At 31.8% G+C, this 19,734-nt stretch overlaps 1 protein-coding gene across 1 annotated transcript; it reads right to left on the bottom strand.

Moving 5' to 3' along the window:
• Positions 1 to 466: 466 nt before the first annotated feature.
• LOC147068271 (pickpocket protein 28-like) lies at positions 467 to 18,842 on the bottom strand. Its single transcript, XM_085952652.1, has 10 exons — positions 18,688 to 18,842; positions 17,726 to 17,855; positions 16,098 to 16,204; positions 14,792 to 14,905; positions 14,254 to 14,308; positions 7,703 to 7,795; positions 6,714 to 6,853; positions 2,565 to 2,695; positions 1,531 to 1,711; positions 467 to 644 (listed from the first exon to the last, which is right to left on the bottom strand). Exons 1-10 carry the CDS (start codon positions 18,840 to 18,842, stop codon positions 467 to 469), a joined length of 1,284 nt encoding a protein of 427 aa, XP_085808778.1.
• Between the last annotated feature and the right edge of the window lie 892 nt (positions 18,843 to 19,734).

Below are 19,734 nucleotides of genomic sequence, written 5' to 3'. Positions count from 1 at the left end.
TTACTGTGATAGCATGTGATAGTGCGTGACGTGTATCATAATGTAATCACAGCATAATAGGTACATAAATAGTGTGGCCGCGTATTTTTATATTTTTTTAAAAAGGTTAAGAAAAACCGACCTGTTAATATTAGGTATATTATTCTGACCGCATCACTTTCGGGAATCCCTCTGTAGATTCTGTTGTGCACACCTTTTTCGAAACTTTGTTCTTTATGTTGCAAAAAAGTCTAAAAATATAACATTGTTTAGTTAATAATAAATTTCAACAATTCTATATGGATAAAAATGAAGGTCCAGCGAAAAAAAATATTGTCATCAATTTTCTATGTTATATAATCAATCTGAAGTAATAAACTCAGTTTGCATTGTTCTGATTATATTATTTATTTGGATAGTGTTTTAAATTAAAGTTATAGAAAAAAATATCAAATTATATTATATATATATTACATAAGTAGTTCGCTTACCGCAGCGTTATGAAGTATATAATTTCTATTAAGCTTAATACGGAGAATCCAAGGCACAGGCCAAGCAATCCTCCACAATTGGCAAGAAAATCTGTTTGGCCATACAATTCAGAGCGAATGGACTTTATAAATTCCGATTGCTTGAAGAAAATCGTTACCATGGCCATGCTTATGCTGAAAGGTGTTAAAACGATTTAATGATTTTATAATATCCAGATGACATCATCATGGGTAGAAACTATCGGTACACACAACTCTGTAAACTGTTATATTTTCACCTAACTGAAAATTTAGGATTGGTTCAGTTACCAATATCTATGCCTAAAAAATAAAAATAAAATGTGTGGAAAACAGGCTTTAAAAAACGGTCATAATTTAGAACACTGTTGTCACACAAACAAGGATTGATGAAAAAAATATTTTTTCATAAACAAAAAATGCATCATAAACAAAAGGAAGAATACGTTTGCTTAACTAAAGGAACACAAAATAATGGTAAGTGGGTGACTTTATAAGAAGGTTTAATTCTCGAGTTTGGAGAAATATAGGATAAACTTAAACACGCGTCAAAGAATATGTTGTTTTGAATAGTTACGTCTGTATCATAATATTCATTAAAGTTTGTCACTTAATGAAACGCGCATTCAATATTGGTGATATTTGATGTACGTTCAGGCAGGCCTTCTATCACCAAGCCGTAAACATCAAGCGGCTTCAATGTTTTCAAGGTCCACGGGGACTGGCTTTCATAATTATATCTTATAATCTGTTCTGTGGTTTAAATATAAATAGTACAGTTTGTTTATGTATTGTGTACGTCGACATATTATATGTTAATATTTAACTATGTAGTCGATTCCCTCAACTTGTTATCTAGTCACTTAAATCGTTTTAATCACCAGATGCTCAATTTGTTATTATATTGAATTGACTATTTTATTGTTATATGGTTTTTATGCATAATATGTGAACCCGACTATATAATTATGTTAATTTAACTCACTTTGGCATATCCTTACTATGACGTCCCCCCTGACTAAATGCTTGTAAAGTTTTTAACCAGTCGAAGTCCGCCTGAGATGTTTCCGTGTCATAGCTGATGGATGTGCATCCCGCAAGGCAGTCGCATTGAGATAAGATTCGATCTATCTGCTTGCGTGCAGCCCTCTCTGCCGTGGACTCTTTATTGGTTATCCCATAAGAGGCCATCTCAGATTTAATTCCTCTGGTCAATAACTCAGCTACAAATCACATTTAAAAAATATTGGGTATAATTTAATATTATTTATTTAATTATTAATATTACGTGAACAATATTGGTAGTTTTACCTTGAACGTTGGTAATACAAGTCTTGCTTACTGTGGAGCAGACTCTCATTGAAGCATCTCCTGAAATATAATAGATATTTAACGGTCTTGTTGTAAAGGGACGAGAGGGCTTTGGGGTGACAGGTCTAGAGATGAAAGTCGGATTGGAGATTGCTCATATGAATGAAGGAGCGAGAGTTAATTGCTGCGTAACAGTCTACATTTGGTACAAGAGTAAATTATGCAGGAGTTATGTTAGCAGGCTTAACGAGGCTCGGTGGAAGTGAGTATTATGCGGTGTGATACTGAGATTGAGATCTGACTGTCACGACAACCTACCAACTATTACTACTCTCTATGTTTTATATACATGAATATTCGGTAAATTGGGAGTCATTGTTCGCTGCATTGTTGCAACTTCAAGGCGTTTCGATGACCATGTCTGAGGTAAGTAGTCAAACCTCATCGAAGTATATGTCACACCTGTGAGTGTATACGCGATGATTGAGCTATAGTTAAATGACTCGCTGATTCTTGTCGTCGTAATAATGCTGGCAAGGCCCGATGTCGTTGGCCGCTACAGATATAATCAATAATTCAATATAAAATAGAAGAATTTGGGCAGCAGTGATTTTATTGATGCAGCTGACCTAATAGATTTGACAGAAGAATTAAAAAGGGGCCTCGAAACAGTTAAAATCAGTCATACAATTAATAAATTATACCATAGTCGTAAATATTATTGTAATGTTATAAACGCAGTATACCTAGTTATAGTTTACTTACGAGGCATAAAGAATGAAACGCATCCACACACATGTGCTGTATAATTTGATATACATTCCAAATCACAATTTTTCTTTGTATATTCTTTGAAGTATCTCAATGTACGCTCAGCTGGGAAGTAACAATGCCTCCTGAAAAGAAAATATTTTTGGCCATAAGGGATCGTCCATATATTACGTCATTTGATTTTTGATTTCTTTTTGATCCCCATCCCCCAATCGTTACAAAATATTTTGCCGCTCTGTCAAAAGTCGTTGAAAATGATCGATGTATTTTTTTTCTCCGAATTTTTTTTTTATTATGTGACGTCACATTTACCCCTCTATCCACTTTCTCACAAATCATTACAATTTTACGTAAAAGCTCCCCCCCCATCGTTATGGCATGATTCCATATATGTATGACCACTAAACTACTATGAATCCCGAAAAACTCTGTTTATCTAATACATCACCAATCACCATCATTCGGGGTCAGATCGGCTGTGGATAAAGGCATCTTTTAAGTCCTATCTCATTCAATATTCTCATAATCTTAACTTTCTACGTCAAAAATATCATAAAATCACTCATAAAAGGTTGGATATCACCAGGTTAGTCCAATCAAAGCTTTAAAAAAGCAGCACAAAAAGTGCATTTTTGTCACTCACTAGTGGTTTTCGCAAAAACAAATTTTTGACGAGGAGGTTCCAAGCCTGTTAGTGCATCGCTCCTCCACGTACCTACAAAAAACCACCACTTCTAGGCGTTCATTCTGTGGGCGAAAGGAAGAGGGCGATGAGTCTTAAAAATCGTTAAATGAGGTTAAAGATGGAAAATGTACCATAATACACAATATATGGGCAAATGAGAAAAAGGATAAGTCAAATCAACACCTCTAAATTACTAAATTCCATTCATGTCTAAAAATTAAACTATTAAATTAAACTAAAACGTAGCGATTTAAGACTTAACGCGTTCTTCCTTTCGCACACAGCTGTATTTATAGTGTGTTCGTAATAAAGTATTTGGCTATCACGTAGTAAAGGTATCTCATTAGTATTGGATATACTATACAATAGAATTACTCCTGCTCAGGATTAAACGAAAGTTAGAGCGAAATTGTAGGATTTCAGTAGGAAATAAGTACCTGCCAAAATAAGGATTGAGTGAATGGGTAACAATCAAACCCACTTGATACCTCTACTTTATTGGGTCTTTAAACCCCACCCCATCTGTTGTGAACATGTCCATATAATTCCTAAATTATTTAAGTAACCTTGATTCAATGTAGGTAAAAATTGTATTTTCAAACTACTTAATTAGTTAGGTTATTGACAATATTGCATGCCATTAATTTTGTACTCAGTCAATTAAAAATGTGTGCTAATATTCGTTAAGTCGGACCAACCCTATTTTTACATTGTCAAGCATAATTAAAAACATATAGGTATATACTATACACATTATAATATGTACCTTAGGGAATTGTTTTGAATAACCTTCCGCAATTTCATTTTCCCTTGGAAACAATCAATTATGAAATAATATTACATAGGTAAGTATCTACAAAAACTACGCTACGCATGTGTAATATAAATTAAAATTTTTCATATGGGGAAAAATACGTTGTGTAATTGAGTATGTACTTTAATAATTGATATAAAAAGTAGGTAAGTACTCATTAGTCGATAAAAAAGTACGAAATAATACCTTTATTATACAATATAATGTTGCCCTGACAGGAGCAGAGGATCGAGAGGGATGAAAAGTCTTGGTCGCTCTGAAGATGACGGAATTTCTAGGTGGTCACGATCCTCAGCAATGAGGGAATGGCCAAGAAGAAATCATGTTGATATTTTCATGTATGTAATTATTATATCATGTGTAGATAGCTAGTAGATTATTTATGACCTATCTAATATACTATTAAGTAATTTTATCATATTCTGCAATATATCATTAAAACTACGCAATTATCTTGATGTCATTAACGGAGAGCTCATTAAATATATACATAGTTAAAAAAAAAAACTATTACTAATAACTTCTACTTAGTCAGTAAGTAACTACAATGAATTTTAATATTCTCATAGCTAATAGGTCAGGCATGCCCAACACGTCGATCGCGGAATGGATTTTGGTCATTCGCACCATAATTGTGTCGTGAAAATTTAAAAAGCGTATACATTTTTTTTTTCAAATTAAGAATTAGGAAGCTCACGCGGCCTGATTGTATCACGTGATTCGTATTGAATCACTCACCAAACTATACAGCAGGAGTAAAAGAAAGAACATAATATTATGAATCACGCAAAACTAAGACGCAGTTCACCGTACTATCCCGCAGTGCGTTATTTACACAGTAGAATAATAGTTTGATGATGAGTGTAATGACCTAATGACAGTTCAAAATAAAACCAAAATTTATTATTGTCACGATAAATTAGAAATTCAGTATTTCTTTGTGATAGTGAACTAGTGTTCTTGATTAATTTGTAACTCCTCAGTATCTTGTAAAAGTAATATGCAAATAATTACAGGATAAAAAGAACTTTTTATATACAACGTTTTTAAATTTTTTGTTGAATCATATAAACTTGACTTGACTAGCTTAAACGATCAAAAAAAATTGTATTTGATAGAAATAATATTGAAGTGTCATTTTGACATTCATATTGATTTCCATAGTAACTCACGTATATATTAATAATTTAGTTGCTAGGACCCCAGACCCCTAGCAATCAATACTAATGGATTGGATTACGGATTTCTTTTAATCTAAATAACTTTTCATACAAAACAGAATTAACTGAAAATGAATTCAATTCTACTTAAATACGGCTAAAAGTATTCAAAAAAATGCATTGGCATCGTGGTATGATATATTCTAAAAGTTTCGAATGTCTAGCTAGTCGGGAAGTTAGTTAAAGATCGATTGCAAGATTTGTACCGGACAAAGAACCACCAGACAAAAAACCACCGGAAAAATAAGAATACGAGCTAAGAAAAACGTTGTAAAATAAAATATAATAACATGTTTGTTCAAATTAAATAATTTCAAAAGAAGAGTATGGTAGATCACTGTGAGTTTTAATATTGGATAATAGAACGTAGACAACTTGAAGTTGGACTTGCCACTTATAGGTAATAATGTAATGTATATGAATGACTGTGTACGTTAATTTAGCATAATTATAATAAAGTATAAACAGTAACAAACATTAATCATTGTAAGTGTTAATGTTATCTGCATCGTAGATAGCTTCAACATAGCTGGAATAATACTGAACTATTAGCAATTGGAATCATATTTGAATATAGGCTGTACTTATTATTACTTGAATATAATATATTATTCAAGTATTATTTTACCGAATCTAATATACATAATGAATAGTACACGTTAAGTCGAGTTATAACTACGAAAAAACTATTAAACAGTACATACATAGGTATTTTGAAAGACGTTATACGTAGGGAATCCAATCCTGAGACAAAATTCTGGTCCTGGGATTTCAGGATTACAATTTGGCATTTTTTCCATTGTTAATATAAAAATTTTATATTTACAAATAACATTGATAAAATCGGTCAAAAAATAATCTAGTATAATTTATACTATTTAAGACATTTATTGTTAATATTGTATACGTTCAATCTTGGAAATACATAAGTTTAATGGAGTAAATAATATTGTTATATAAGTAATAATGTGAATTTAATATGAGATTGCTGTTTCTGATAGTAAAGACTTAATGAATGGGTTAGCGAGATTTAAAATGTAAATGATGGAATTACTTTTTTAATAGTGCGAAGCATTGTTTTTTCTAATCTTCCTCATTTTTATTAATTTATGTGAAGAAATAAAATGAATCGGCAACCTACACATGTGTATAAATCAACCTTCATTCAAACTCAGTTTATTTCTAATGTAGTTATTTGTTATTAAAAGTATTTTTTGTCATATTTTCGTTTTTATTTTATTTTCCATAAAAATTGTTAAAAAAATCAATCCCGAAAGTTTCGGGACTATGTTTATTAATCCCGGGGTTCATAGGTATCGAAAATAGCTCGAGATCCCGGGATTGGAATAACTAGTTATACGAATAACGAAACTAACTAACTAAAAATTAACGAAAGTTAAAAGAATTTAAAAAATATTTTATACTTTTTGGGATCATAGTTTATTAATCCATCCGACGTAGCCATCACGTTGGGCTTCACGCCGATGTTTACTTCTTGTCCAAGAGGAATTCTGATGTATTCCTCAGTGACTCTTGGAATTTCCCCTGGAGTATGAAGAGAAATCTGTGAATCAAAAATAACCAGCATTACCTTTCTTAGTAGGTACCTAATATGTTATCAACACACAATTAAGGTTCTTATAATATTTTATTTGACACAGTGGTCGCTTTGATGATTGCCAAACTTCTAGGATGGAGAAATATCAAAAGGCCCCACATTCTTGGTGGACCAGGATTTTTGGCGGGCGCCCCCACGTATCCCTAAGGTTACGAGCTGTGTGATGTCCCATAGTAGTGTTCCCCAAACGGTATTTAGTAATGAGGTAAAATTAAAGGTATTCCACGTATTCTTTAGCTATTTTTACTATTTTTAAATGAATCTACTCGAATAATTGAGTTATCGGTACTACGGCAACCCCCTTTTGTGGTAGCTAAGTAATATGCGACCCTTCACTATATTGGATAAATAGTAATTTTTATTAGTCAGGAAATATATCTTTTAATTACATCAATCATAATATCACAATAAATTGCATCGCATAGCTACATGATTGTAAAAGTTAATACTGTTTTAATAAAATAGCATAGCAGGCGCCCTTTTTTATTATTTTTTATAGCAAATTTATGTTGTGTGTTTGACTCACTTAGCTGCTCGACCTGCCACGCCTGGCCCCCTAACCCGGGTTCTTAGGCTAGAGCCCTATCCTTGTGGGGGCCATGGATTGTGCAACATATTAATGTTATCGAATATTTTCAAGTATGGTTAAATATTTCACGACACACCTAGCACATACAGCAGGTGAGAATGGCTGCAAAACAATCTACAAGCAAATACTACACTAAGTGTACAGGAAAAAATATTCTAGACATGACATTCTAGATTGTTAGGAACAAAAAAAAACTCAATTAGTACCTTGAATCCTTGTACTGGTCCACGGCATACATAGTCAAGCTCGTCAGTTAAAGCAATTAATAAAATTGCTAGACCTGCCGGCAACCCCGAGCCCTATGGTAAAAAATATACGCACACATTTATTATTTTATTATAATACGATAAATAATTTTTCTAGGTGTGGAGTATTTACAAAATATTACAAATTATTCTGAAAACTAAATTCGAAAAAGGGTTAAGAGGGATGAAACACAAAAGTTTCTCGACACACATTTTCACAAAGATAATATTATGAGATGAGCGTTAGCTGCAAGATAACCCGGAGAGGTCATTTGAATGATATCGTGTTCTATTTGTAATTGCAAAGATAAAATATCGATTTAAGGGGGGACATGCTCGGCGTTTGTCAAAATGGAGCTTTTATTGCATTTTCAAACCATGATCCTAGACATTCCTTAAACGTTGTAGATAATCTATTTGTATAATTTTGAAGCCTTATTATCCTTTATATTTATTTTAAACATTTGATGACTGCATAAAGTATTTTTATTACATAAAATAGTATTCTTTTAAACCTCTCGCTCTAATGTTTTAGAATATAGTCATATTTCGGTACATGATTGTGCAGTGGTGTTAAGATTTTTTACTTTTATTAATTTTTAAACGCATTTATAAAACCATTAGTATAATTTATGACGAGATAATTTTAGTAAAATATTCACGATAAAATTTTTTATTGATAATCTCTGTGATCCCAAATTTGACAAGAATTAGTCATTTTATTATTCAAAAATTCGGCAAAATTAACAGATTTGAAGATAATTCTAAAGATATTAATTATAAGCTATGTCTTTGACCATTCAAGTTTGATAAACATCCTACGAATATTGATTGCTTTATAAGTATCGTTATTATACCGCGTTATTATACGTTATTATTATATATTATTTAAAAGTATGTGTTTTATTTAAAAAACGAGTTCATTCCAGAACTTAGATAACACATTATTAGTGTATCCATTTTCTCTTTTTAATTATCATTAATTAAAAATTACCAGTTTTTACCGTAGAAACAAGTAAGTATATTATGAAGTGTTTCTATTATTTTTAATGAAAATTTACCTATTACAAGTAATAATTAATGCTAAATAAATTAGGTAAATAATTACTACTATTAGTCACTAGAAAAGAATCGAGGAAACCTGATTTTTTACCACGTTTTTATTAGCTCGTATTCTTGTTTGTCCGGTACAGATTTTTTCTTGTTTGTCCAAGATTTGTATTAGACGATTGAAGATTGTTAACTAACTTCCCGACTAGTTAGACATTTGAAACTTTTAGAATATATCAGAACAAGACGACAATGCATTCTTTTAATACTTTTAGCCATTTTCATTTTCAATTAATTCTGTTTTTTATGGGAAGTTATTATTTTCGGTTGCATAGGAGGTCCTAGCAACTAAATTATTAGTATATACGTGCGTTACTATGTAAATCAATATGAAATGTCAAATTGACATTTCAATATTCTATAATATTTATTCAGTATTTCTATCAAGTACAATAAAAAGTTTTTCTTAATACATATAATTGTTAAGTTTATATGATTCAACAGAAAATTTAAAAACGTGGTATATAAAAAGTTCTTTTTATCTTGTAATTATTTTCTTTAAGTAGGCCGTTCAATGAATAAGTCAGTAGTCCTAGGTATCATGGAAGAAATCTCGCTGAAAATCTAAAATAGAATCCGTTATCGGTCGTTTCGACAGAGTCATCAACTACCAAAGCTCAAAAACCGAGAACCTTGAAGCTTGATAAGATGCCACATCTCACACCCATACAGGAGCACAGGTACCCGCCGATTCTTCGGGTACATTGGTACGATCGCGTTACAAACACTATAGTTCGTGAGAGGACACGGAACCCTTCAGTGATTGAAGTAATCACGAAGAGATGCTTCACTTGGTCGGATGCAGCTAGAGATTGCGACACTTCGTACCCTTGTGTCACAACCTCAAGGGTTTCATATCCGAGGCAGATACTCCCTCATCCTGCAGCGGTACTACAAAAGCGATCTACGTGCTGCAGGTCTCATATGGCGGTGTATGCTAAATTTAGCGGTGGGTCGAGGAAAGTGGCGAGACCTTATGCTCGCCCTTTGCCCCAGTGCTAGGGTGTGACATGGTGAAGTAAGTTAGTAAGTAATGGGTTGTTTAAGATACTCACCATTGCTCTTCTGGGATATGTGTCTAGTGGGGCATGTTTTCCGTATCCATTGTTTAATGTCCACTCACTAGAATTGCTTATAGTTGAGTTGTCTTGCATACTATAAAATACAACATAATTTAAATAATATCATCAATCGTACCATATATTAATTAAGTACTATAATATTTAATACCTACGTGTCATTTTATCAAACCCGGTTTTAGAGCGATTCAATAGGGCCTAGCGATCCACAATTCTCGGCGTCGGAATAAAAATTCAAAATAAAACGAAACTAAAAATTTAATTTTACGTTTTTAATATAGTGCAGTTTTATATGGAACAATTCAATTCTTCGGAAAATTGAAGAACTTCATGGTAGGTACGTTTATATCTGACACTTATATCGTGATACTTATGTATGATACCATATTCACTAAGTATAAACAGTAGTCATACTTGAATCAGGCACATATATCGCATGTGTTGACACCCACCTGTGACTTATTCCAACCACATATATGCGCAAATGTAAACAGCACGTATACAAGTCCTAACTTTCAGAGATTATATATCACCGAAGTAGAGCTGCTGTCTACTTTTATGTTAAGTATCTGACGCATTATTCGTAGCTTGACAGTTGGTAAAGTTGATATTATTGACGAATTAATCGATCGATATTATTGAAGACCGGACTATGGGATTTGAATTTTGAAGTAAAATGATGCGATAACAGAACTTAAAAAAATAATAACACTTGCTGCGACTTTTTTTTTTGACATTCCCATAGTGACAACTGACAGAACGTTTTGAGATAAGTATTCGACATAACTGTCAAAATGAGTTATAGTGCCATATGTAAACACAGCATATATTTATTCTAAATGTTGCCCTTGAATGAAGTGTAGAGACTTATTTCAGCGAGTAATATACGAGAATGTATGTCAGATACCATGCAGATGTAGGGTGAAGCACCCAATTATTGGCACTTTAAGGGAACTGAGCAGTTCAAGTTCGCACAGTATTCTATCAATTATCTTTCTAAGTTTCTAAGTTTCTAAGTTTCTGATTTAAATAATATGTTTACTTAAGTTTTATTTGAATACTTCCAAAAACACTTTTGTATTGTGCATATGCACACAATTGTGATATTTCCTGAGTTTGGCCTTTATTCCAATTATTGGCATACTTTTTCCTATTATTGACACAACCTTTTCCAATTATTGGCACAGTTAATAGAGATCCAAAAAAGTGTATTAATCATGCAAATTAAACACGTTTTACACTATTATTCATACATTTATTATTAGGTAACATTATTTTTAAAAAACCTCAAAAGAAATAATGATTATATTTAAATAAATTCAGGAACTAATTGAGATCAAAAGATTCTCAAAAAATATTTAGGTGTCTAAAATTAATTACGTAAGTTCTTATGATGTTAACCGCTTAAATATTTAATCATCATCATTTAAAATGGCTTCAAGTTCTTCCAGCGTGTATGATTTCTTACGACTGCTTAAAATTTTATCAAAAGGATCTCTAATCCCATCATTTTTCTTGTCTTCATCAACTATGGGATTTGAGACTTGTTGGTTAACTATTGGCACCAGAGGCTTGTTCAATCTTATATTGGCCAGTACTTTGATTCTTTTCGTTTCTGGTATCATATTCTCTTTTTTTACATTAGGTTCTCTTTCTACTTGACATTCTCTTTTAGTTGTATTTTGCACAGGTCCGAACTGCACTTTCTTACTCTGTTTATTTATTAACGTTGCTGCTGTTTTTTTTGTAAGGTTTTTCTTTTCTCCTTGTTTAGTTTTCACTTCCTTTTGTTTTTGGATTCTCTCCTCTTTTCTTTTCTTGACTTGTTCTTCTTTAAGACTTTTTTCTCTCCGTTTCTGGGTTTCCTTGCTTTGCCATTCGTCTGAAGTTAAGACAAAGGAAACTCTTTCACTTTGTTTAACGCCTTTTCTTTGAGATGTTTTCGGTTTTACTAAAACGTCACTTAATTTTACTGGGGTTAAAGATTCTTTCTGTTGACCAATAATATCCATAATCTCGCATTCTTTAACTACATGTTCTTTGCACGTTGCTATTAAATCACTTTCTGGAATCTCCATTTCGTTTTTATCTAAAGTAACTAAGTCACTTTCAAACAAAGTTTTGTGTTCTTTTCTTTCAAATTTGTTTTTTCCCATTTCTTCAATAGATTTCTGCACAGTAACTAAATCAAACTGTGAGTTATCAAGGATATCCATAAATAAAATTGGCATCTCTTCTATAGTGATTTCTTCTGTAAGGTTGTCCTCATGTGATATTTCTGATTCTTGGTGCTTTTCATCATGTTGGAAATAGTTCAAAAGCTTTTTCAGGATTTTTTCACTGTCTATTAGAAAGTCTTCGGTAAGAGTTTGTAAGGCATTTAATTTTTTCTCTCCCACTATGTTATAAAACGTATCTTTTGATAGAGACTTTTCTTTGAAATTGTCATTGTTCTTCTGTTCGGTATTTGAATTTTCAACAGTTTTCTGACGTGCTAGGCATTTGTTAAAATTGATTGCATCACAATTCCATGGACATAAACCGGTGGTTCTAAAACCATTTATAACAGTAGAAGGCTTAATGCCGTTTACGACAGCTTCCTTGAGCACAGGAACAAAATCTGTTTTTGTGAGTGCAGCTAAGGGGTTTTCACGCCTCCACTTCAATACACTTTCTTTCCAAGCTTGCTTAAGTGGCCTGAATGCTGAAACATCGGCTGGTTGCAACAATCTTGTTGCGTTTGGATATAAAGCTACCAGAACTATTTCCAAGCTTTTACACAGTTCACTCACTTCCAGAGAGAGGTGCGTTTTGTGTCCGTCAACAAAAAGTAAAACGGGGAGTTGTCTTTTTGTTTTCAATAGATAAGGGTGTAAAACGTTTTTTATATAATCATAAAATACCTCTGCCTTCATCCATCCCAAATCGCTCAAACCAATACCCCAGTCTCCTGGCACATTTAATGTTATATCCTTAGGTAACCTTTTATTCGGAAATATGATCATTGGAGGCGTGGTATCTCCATTGGCAGAAAACGTGAATAGAACTGTTAGAGCAGATTTGGCAGATGCATGGTCTACTTCATAAACATCCTTCCCACCTCTCATTGCAATAACCTTTCCACTTTTCGGGCATATCTGAAAGTTTGACTCGTCACCGTTGAACACGCGACTTGGATCCGAGAGAATGGTAAAGTAACTGTTGTCTTTTAAGTAGGTTTCAATTCCAATGAACCAGTTTCTTATATCTTGCTCTGACACTGCCGCACTTGATGCTGTGACTGCCTCAGGTGCACGTATACTTAATCCGGGATGACGATGCAAAAAGAGTTGGTACCATTTATTACCAGGTATTCCATCTTTGAATGGATTCTTTCTATTTGCTTTCTTTATGAAATGTGCAACACTCAATTGAACATCTAGTTTTCTTCTAGGGAATCCTTTGCGGCAACAGTCTTTAATCCATTTCACCAAAGTCTCTTTCTCGTTTTTGGTTAATACTGTACTTGGTCCTGGAAGGTCTTGATGATCTACTTTCCGTAACCTGAACTGAATAGTTCCTCTCGGCACATGAAAGGTTTTTGCGGCCAGTTTTTTACTCATACCGCACTTTACAGCCTCAAGTGCTTTTACCAAGTTATCATGGTTGTATATTTTTCTTTTTATTATTGTGTTGTCGAGAGTCTTCTTCTTCTCTTTCCTCTTTTTATTATTAACTGGATCCATTTTGAATACTTCAGTCTGAAAATAAAGACACAAGCTATAATTTAACCCTATTATTGGCACAAGCCAAAACCAATTATTAGCATGGGGCTAACATTTGGAAAAAACGAGTGTAACACATTTTTATCAATGGAATTACTTAGAGCCTTAGTGATATAGGCTATAGAAATTAAAATCTGTTAAAAATAATACTTTATCAAAATAACCAATTATTAGCACATGTGCCAATAATAGGAAAACTACTCAATCACGATACCAAATGTTGGCACCCTTTAAACAAAAACAACGAACAATTAACCTTAAATTAAATTTTAAATTCAAATGCCTGGCTCTATCCCGCAATCATTTAAATCGTCAGTTTATTGATGAACACTTAGATGTAGACAAAACAGCAAGGCTATTGAAACATTTTCTTACCGTGGCACAAAGAAAATGGCGGAAAAAATCACAAAACACAACAGAGCACTTTTGACGCACTATTTTCCCGCTATTTTGTTAATCCTGGTGTGATGAATGTTGCTTGTCGTAAACAATATTAATTGCTGAACACATTTTTTATACTTGGCAAACTTAACTATGCTCACATATCTTATATTCTTACGTTTACTTGAAGGGTGCTGATAATTGGTGGAGTGCCAACAATTGGGTGCGTCACCCTAAATAGTAAGTGAAATTTTATGTCAAATACATGACATAAGTATCACAATATAAGTGTCAGACGTAAACTTAGCATAATAAAGATATTATTCAGTATCGATTCTCAGTATATCTCGATATTCAGTAATATTGAAAAAAAAATTCAAACCGAGAACAAAACAATATTGTCAGGCGAATAAAAATGGCCAATATTTTGCTGTCTTGCAATTTGATAAAAGTAAACAAAAAGAATTTCAAGTTATACACATTTTATAAAAATCAATGTTTTCAAAAAGATTAATAACCTAATAAACTAAATTTTAATGATTATATATAGTATGTAATAAAAAGATGGAACACATTAACGAATTCCAATGTTTAACGTATTTTTTTTTTAAATCATGGGTTTATCTTTGATTTAAAATAAAAAAATATTTTCGTTTTAATATTTTTAAACGGTTACGTATTGACTACTTAAAACACTTTAAAATGTAATTTCTTACGTTTCTTCTCGAAGGATTTCACTCATCTTTAACATGTTAAACGAATAACATATTCCGTCATCGGTTAGTATCGGATGTAATATGGTCGAGCAGTCAACCTCAACATTTTTCCAGCTGCATTGAATTGCCATCATTTCAAGCGGAAGAGCCAACTAAAAGTTTTACATATTATAACGATTATATTTGAGAAACGACAAACCAGCATTAATTAATTAGTCTATATGGAGGAACCTAAATAATGGACTTTTAATACAATTGGTTGTCAGTCAATTGTATAACGGTTAATAATAACATTGACAATAAAAAACAGCAAATGGATTTACTAGTAACGGGGTTCGAACCAACGATCTACAGACCAGCAGCCGGGTTTTCTAACGTATGCAACGGTGTGGTTACATACATTAATGATTGACTTTCATGTACGAGAAAATGTTTTAATACGAGTATTTAAAGCAATTTGATTATAATGAAGAATACCCAATATAAAGTATTTAGATAAACACCTCTTTGATAATATCAATTGCAGAATCGCCATTTGTCAAATTTCCTCTAGCTCGACCTTCTGTACAGAGTAGGGACACGGCGTCATAATACTTTAGTCTGAAATAAATCGTATTAACTTATTAATTTTAGTGATTCATTGTCGGCGTTTTTTTTAAATACGAGTACCTACATCAAATGAAAATTTTTAAGCCAGGTATACTTTAATTGAGAAAATTTGAGAAATTATCTGACATGCTACGATTACGTACCTATGTAAAGATTTGGAAAAATTGTACAAACTTGATACCTACCTTACCAGAAACTTAAGTATTTATTTGCTTTCATTGAACATTGTACCCACTAGTTATAGTGAATCATATGAATGGACTTTATTATTAATAATTCTTCTAAATTCACTATTTGAAGCTAAAGAAAGACTCTTTTTATTATTACTGAATTATTTTGACACTCTTTGTAAACGCCCAGGAAATATTTACCACTGAGTAAAGTGTTAAAAAATCGTTGCAAATCCTGATTATTTTAATCTGTTTTCATAATGATTATAGTAGGGATAAAATCCCCTTTTAATCGATATATTCATATAGCAGGGATCACCCATGTGTCCAAAACGATTCAAGACTCATATATGTATTGTAGTAAAATAAATACTCTAAAACAATCAATCTACGATGTGTTTAAAACAGACTTCATGTCTTACTTAATATTGACTTAACTCTTAAACAGATCATTTTGTATACATTTTCCCTAAATAAGATAAACATATTTTATGTTTTACAAAATACTTAAAATAATTTTTACTCACTCATTTTCAGTAATATTGTCGAAATCTTTATGAAAGTATTCAGTGTAGTTAAAAACCGATTGCATCGTTTTGGCTTCTGAACATAAAGAAATTGCTGGAAATGGCATCTGTAATGAAAATAGTTTTGTTGAAGTAATTATTATTAAAAAAAAACCTCAATGCTAGTGGTTATGACTAGCGATTCCAATCCCGGGATCCCGAACTATTTTCGATACATATGAATCCCGGGATTGGTACCTAAACATAATCCCGAAACTTTCGGGAATTATTTTTTATCAATTTTTATAGAAAATAAATTAAAAACAAAAATATAACAGAAAAAATACTATTTATAACATAAAACTACATTAGAAATTAGGAATAAAAACATTTTCGCGACAAAGCCCATCAACAAAACAAGCGGATCGGGGCGCTCGTGGCGACGTATTCTCGCCAGAAATCACACACCGCGTCCCGCGCAACACCTCTTCGCATATAGTATTTTTACAATATTTTATTATCTATCATTTTATCGGAATTAATTCTTTGGCGGCACATACTTACATACTCACATAATAATTTTTTTAATATTATTAATAATTCGCAAAAACTTTGAAAATATTATAAGCCTGACTTGTTGACGACGCTCGTAAAAAGCATAACATCCGGGAAGTTTTAGTAAAAACGTTATTTATTATCTCTCTTCTTAAAATAATAACAATAACAATTCAAATTTGAAAATATGCCGCGTACACACCTACCAAAATTAGATCCAAATCAAATTACGAAACACTTTTGATGCTTTGGCATATTCAGAATAATGTGTGAATGACTTAAATCTTTAATTTTTTATATTGTATTTATTGTCAACACAAAATTTTATTTTTTATTTTAATTGAACTTGTATTTTTTATCTTTTCATAAATAAATAAAACTGTTTTACTTTCACATTATTATTTATATTACAATATTATGTATTTACTCTATTAAATCCATGTATTTCCAAGATGGAAGGTACACAATATTAACATAAATGTCTTAAATAGTATAAATTATACTAGATTTATTTTTGACCGATTTTATCAACGTTATTTGTATGAGTATATAAAAATTAAATATTAACTATTGGAAAAAATTCCAATCCCGGGATCGTCACATTGTAATCCCGGAATCAAGATTTTGGCTCGGGATTGGATTCCCTAGTTGTGACCCACATGAAGGTCGTAACGGATTACAACAGATCGTGATCAGAACCATGTAATTAAAAAAATATAATTTAGGTACAACATCGGGAGTTGCGCTGCCAAAAACTCGGGAACCACTGCTTAATACAAGCATTTTAAATCATTTTATTGTTCTTAGGTACCAAAGATGTTGAGAAAAATCTTCGTATATTAATATATAAATATATATAAAAAATAACCCCTAGTTTATTGTTAACTGCAGTTGACGTATACAAAGACAATCCGATTTAAGTAGCAGGTGGATTCAGTAAAGAAATCGCAAATGTCAACTTAACCGTGCTATTATCAATGCAGCTTACCAACATAACTATATATTTCAAGCGTTTGGTAAATGTATTTAAAAGTCATACATAATAAAATAAGTGTATAAAGACTTCTATAAATAGTTCATTGTTTTGTTCTTACCTGCCATATTGGTGTAGACTTTTCAGCGAAACTTACAATCACAGGAATGTTCTGCCATTTGTTCCACACTTTCAAAATCAAATAGGCACAAGTAATCAGAGAGAGGACAAACATTATTGCCCACCATAATCTGTTAACAAGAAACATGTATTATTATATTAAAACGTTTATACTAAACTATATAGTATATAAATTTTGTATGTTTATACACGTGAGCTTCCACAGTTCTGAATGTATTCAAAAATTGTATCGAAAGTGAATTAATTGTCCAGCAAAAAGCTTCACAACGACCAGTTAGGATAAAATTGTTCCGGTATCAGTGGTATCACCAGGAGGGATCTCAATCGCTCAGTGGCAAAGGGTGTCTGTTGAAGGTAGGTAGGCTATGGTAGGTAACTGAAAGAAAGTTCTAATACAGCCATATTTACAGGACATGCATTTAAATTTTGTCCATGTTCAGTATTTTACTTAACAAAAAATGTTATCTTGAACCTTTTTATAACAGATATTTCACAAAAAAACAACATTCAATAAAAGTATTGACTAACTGCGATTCGAACTCGGGCTAAAAAATCGACTGTTTCGATAGTTCAGCGTTCAGTCAAAGGAACCGTGGGCAGCGCGAAAAAAAAATAATGAATATAATATCAGGCTTTTAAATCTATAACCTCAGGTTTTGACATTGTGTGCGTGTGTAATCGTTTGTATGTGTTGTATTCATGAAATGTATCAAATTAGTGAAGTTAGCCTTTGTAAGATTATTTCATATAGTTCGTTATGTATTAGTGGAATTGCTACATGCCGTCTGGTTATGCTAAAAAGAATATTACACACCGGTTATAAAATATATTAAACAATTCAAACATTAACCGTTAGCATACTCATTAGTTTCTGGTATCTTGTCTTGTCGTGTCCTACCGCAAGTTTTATGTATAATGCAAATGATTAAAAAATTGACTAACCTTTCTGTAAAAGTTCTTTTTTCTTCGCCTAAATATTTAAGTCCATGCAAGGAAGTATTAGCGGTGAATTCGTTAAAATAATTAATACATTTTCTAGTCGTGGTTTGTTTTTTAAATTTTCTTGACGGACGATCATGTAAATTTCCTTCCTCCATCGAGTGCACGTTGGGATTAGGTCGGACACAAATTATTTTGCCAGATCCATCCTCATCTTCCCTAAATGAATACAATATACATTATTCGGTAAAATATAAGATATTACTTATTATGAAAACCGTTAAAAATATAAATTCCGAAGAGTTTTCTTTTAATTATTAGGATGCAATTTACTAGTAATTCACCTTTAAAGTATTTTAATTAATCAATAAGTATCTAACACAAAATTAGTATTTCTTTCCAATTAAAATAATATAAATAAAAATGATAGCAAGCTATAAACATATTTATTTAATAGAATAATTGATATCTTTTTAAATTCAGTAAAAATACATTAAAATTACAAATTATGGAAAAACGTACTTCGTATTAATTATGTGCGTATTATTCGTATCGTATTAGACGTCCCCAGTGACAATACACCCACCCATAAGTAATATAATATATATATATATATATATATATATATATATAAGTAAAAATATCTTTGTCTGACATCCTTTTCCTACTTGACCCGTCTGACATCTGTATTTTATTTAAACAAGACAAATTATTGCAATTTTCACGACAGATAAAGGAAAAGTATGCATAATAATTAGATTCGATTTTTATTTGATTGTATTTTAATTGATTTAGCTATAATAATTATTTTTATTTTGACATGTTGTAGGTATGCCTAAATACCGATATTTTAACGTTGAATGTAATTATTATTGTTTTGTCAAATAAGATAATTAATGTATATCGATCAATAAAACGACCTCGATATTATTATCAGACATTTTAGACATTTTGACATTTAAATGCCGTTTTGATGATTTTTAAACGATTTCACTTCAAATTTTAGAGTCCCGTCCCAATCTTATAAAAATCGACATAATCATGGAAAAT

This window comes from Rhyacophila brunnea, unplaced genomic scaffold (assembly GCF_057557595.1).
Source record: "Rhyacophila brunnea isolate RB1 unplaced genomic scaffold, BYU_Rbru_1.0 scaffold_3, whole genome shotgun sequence".
Lineage (NCBI taxonomy): Eukaryota > Metazoa > Arthropoda > Insecta > Trichoptera > Rhyacophilidae > Rhyacophila > Rhyacophila brunnea.
The sequence above is the reverse complement of the archived record's forward strand: the minus strand, read 5'-3'. Positions and strand labels throughout refer to the sequence as shown.

Bases quoted from the DNA above. Each gene is read 5' to 3' on its own strand.
- LOC147068271 (XM_085952652.1), bottom strand. From the start codon at position 18,842: ATGGAGGAAGGAAATTTACATGATCGTCCGTCAAGAAAATTTAAAAAA. The intron at 16,205-17,725 runs GTAAGAACAAAA...TTTTCATTACAG, and splicing joins AGTCTACACCAATATGGCAG to ATGCCATTTCCAGCAATTTC. The intron at 1,712-2,564 runs GTAAGTAAACTA...TGTGATTTGTAG, and splicing joins CGTTTCATTCTTTATGCCTC to CTGAGTTATTGACCAGAGGA.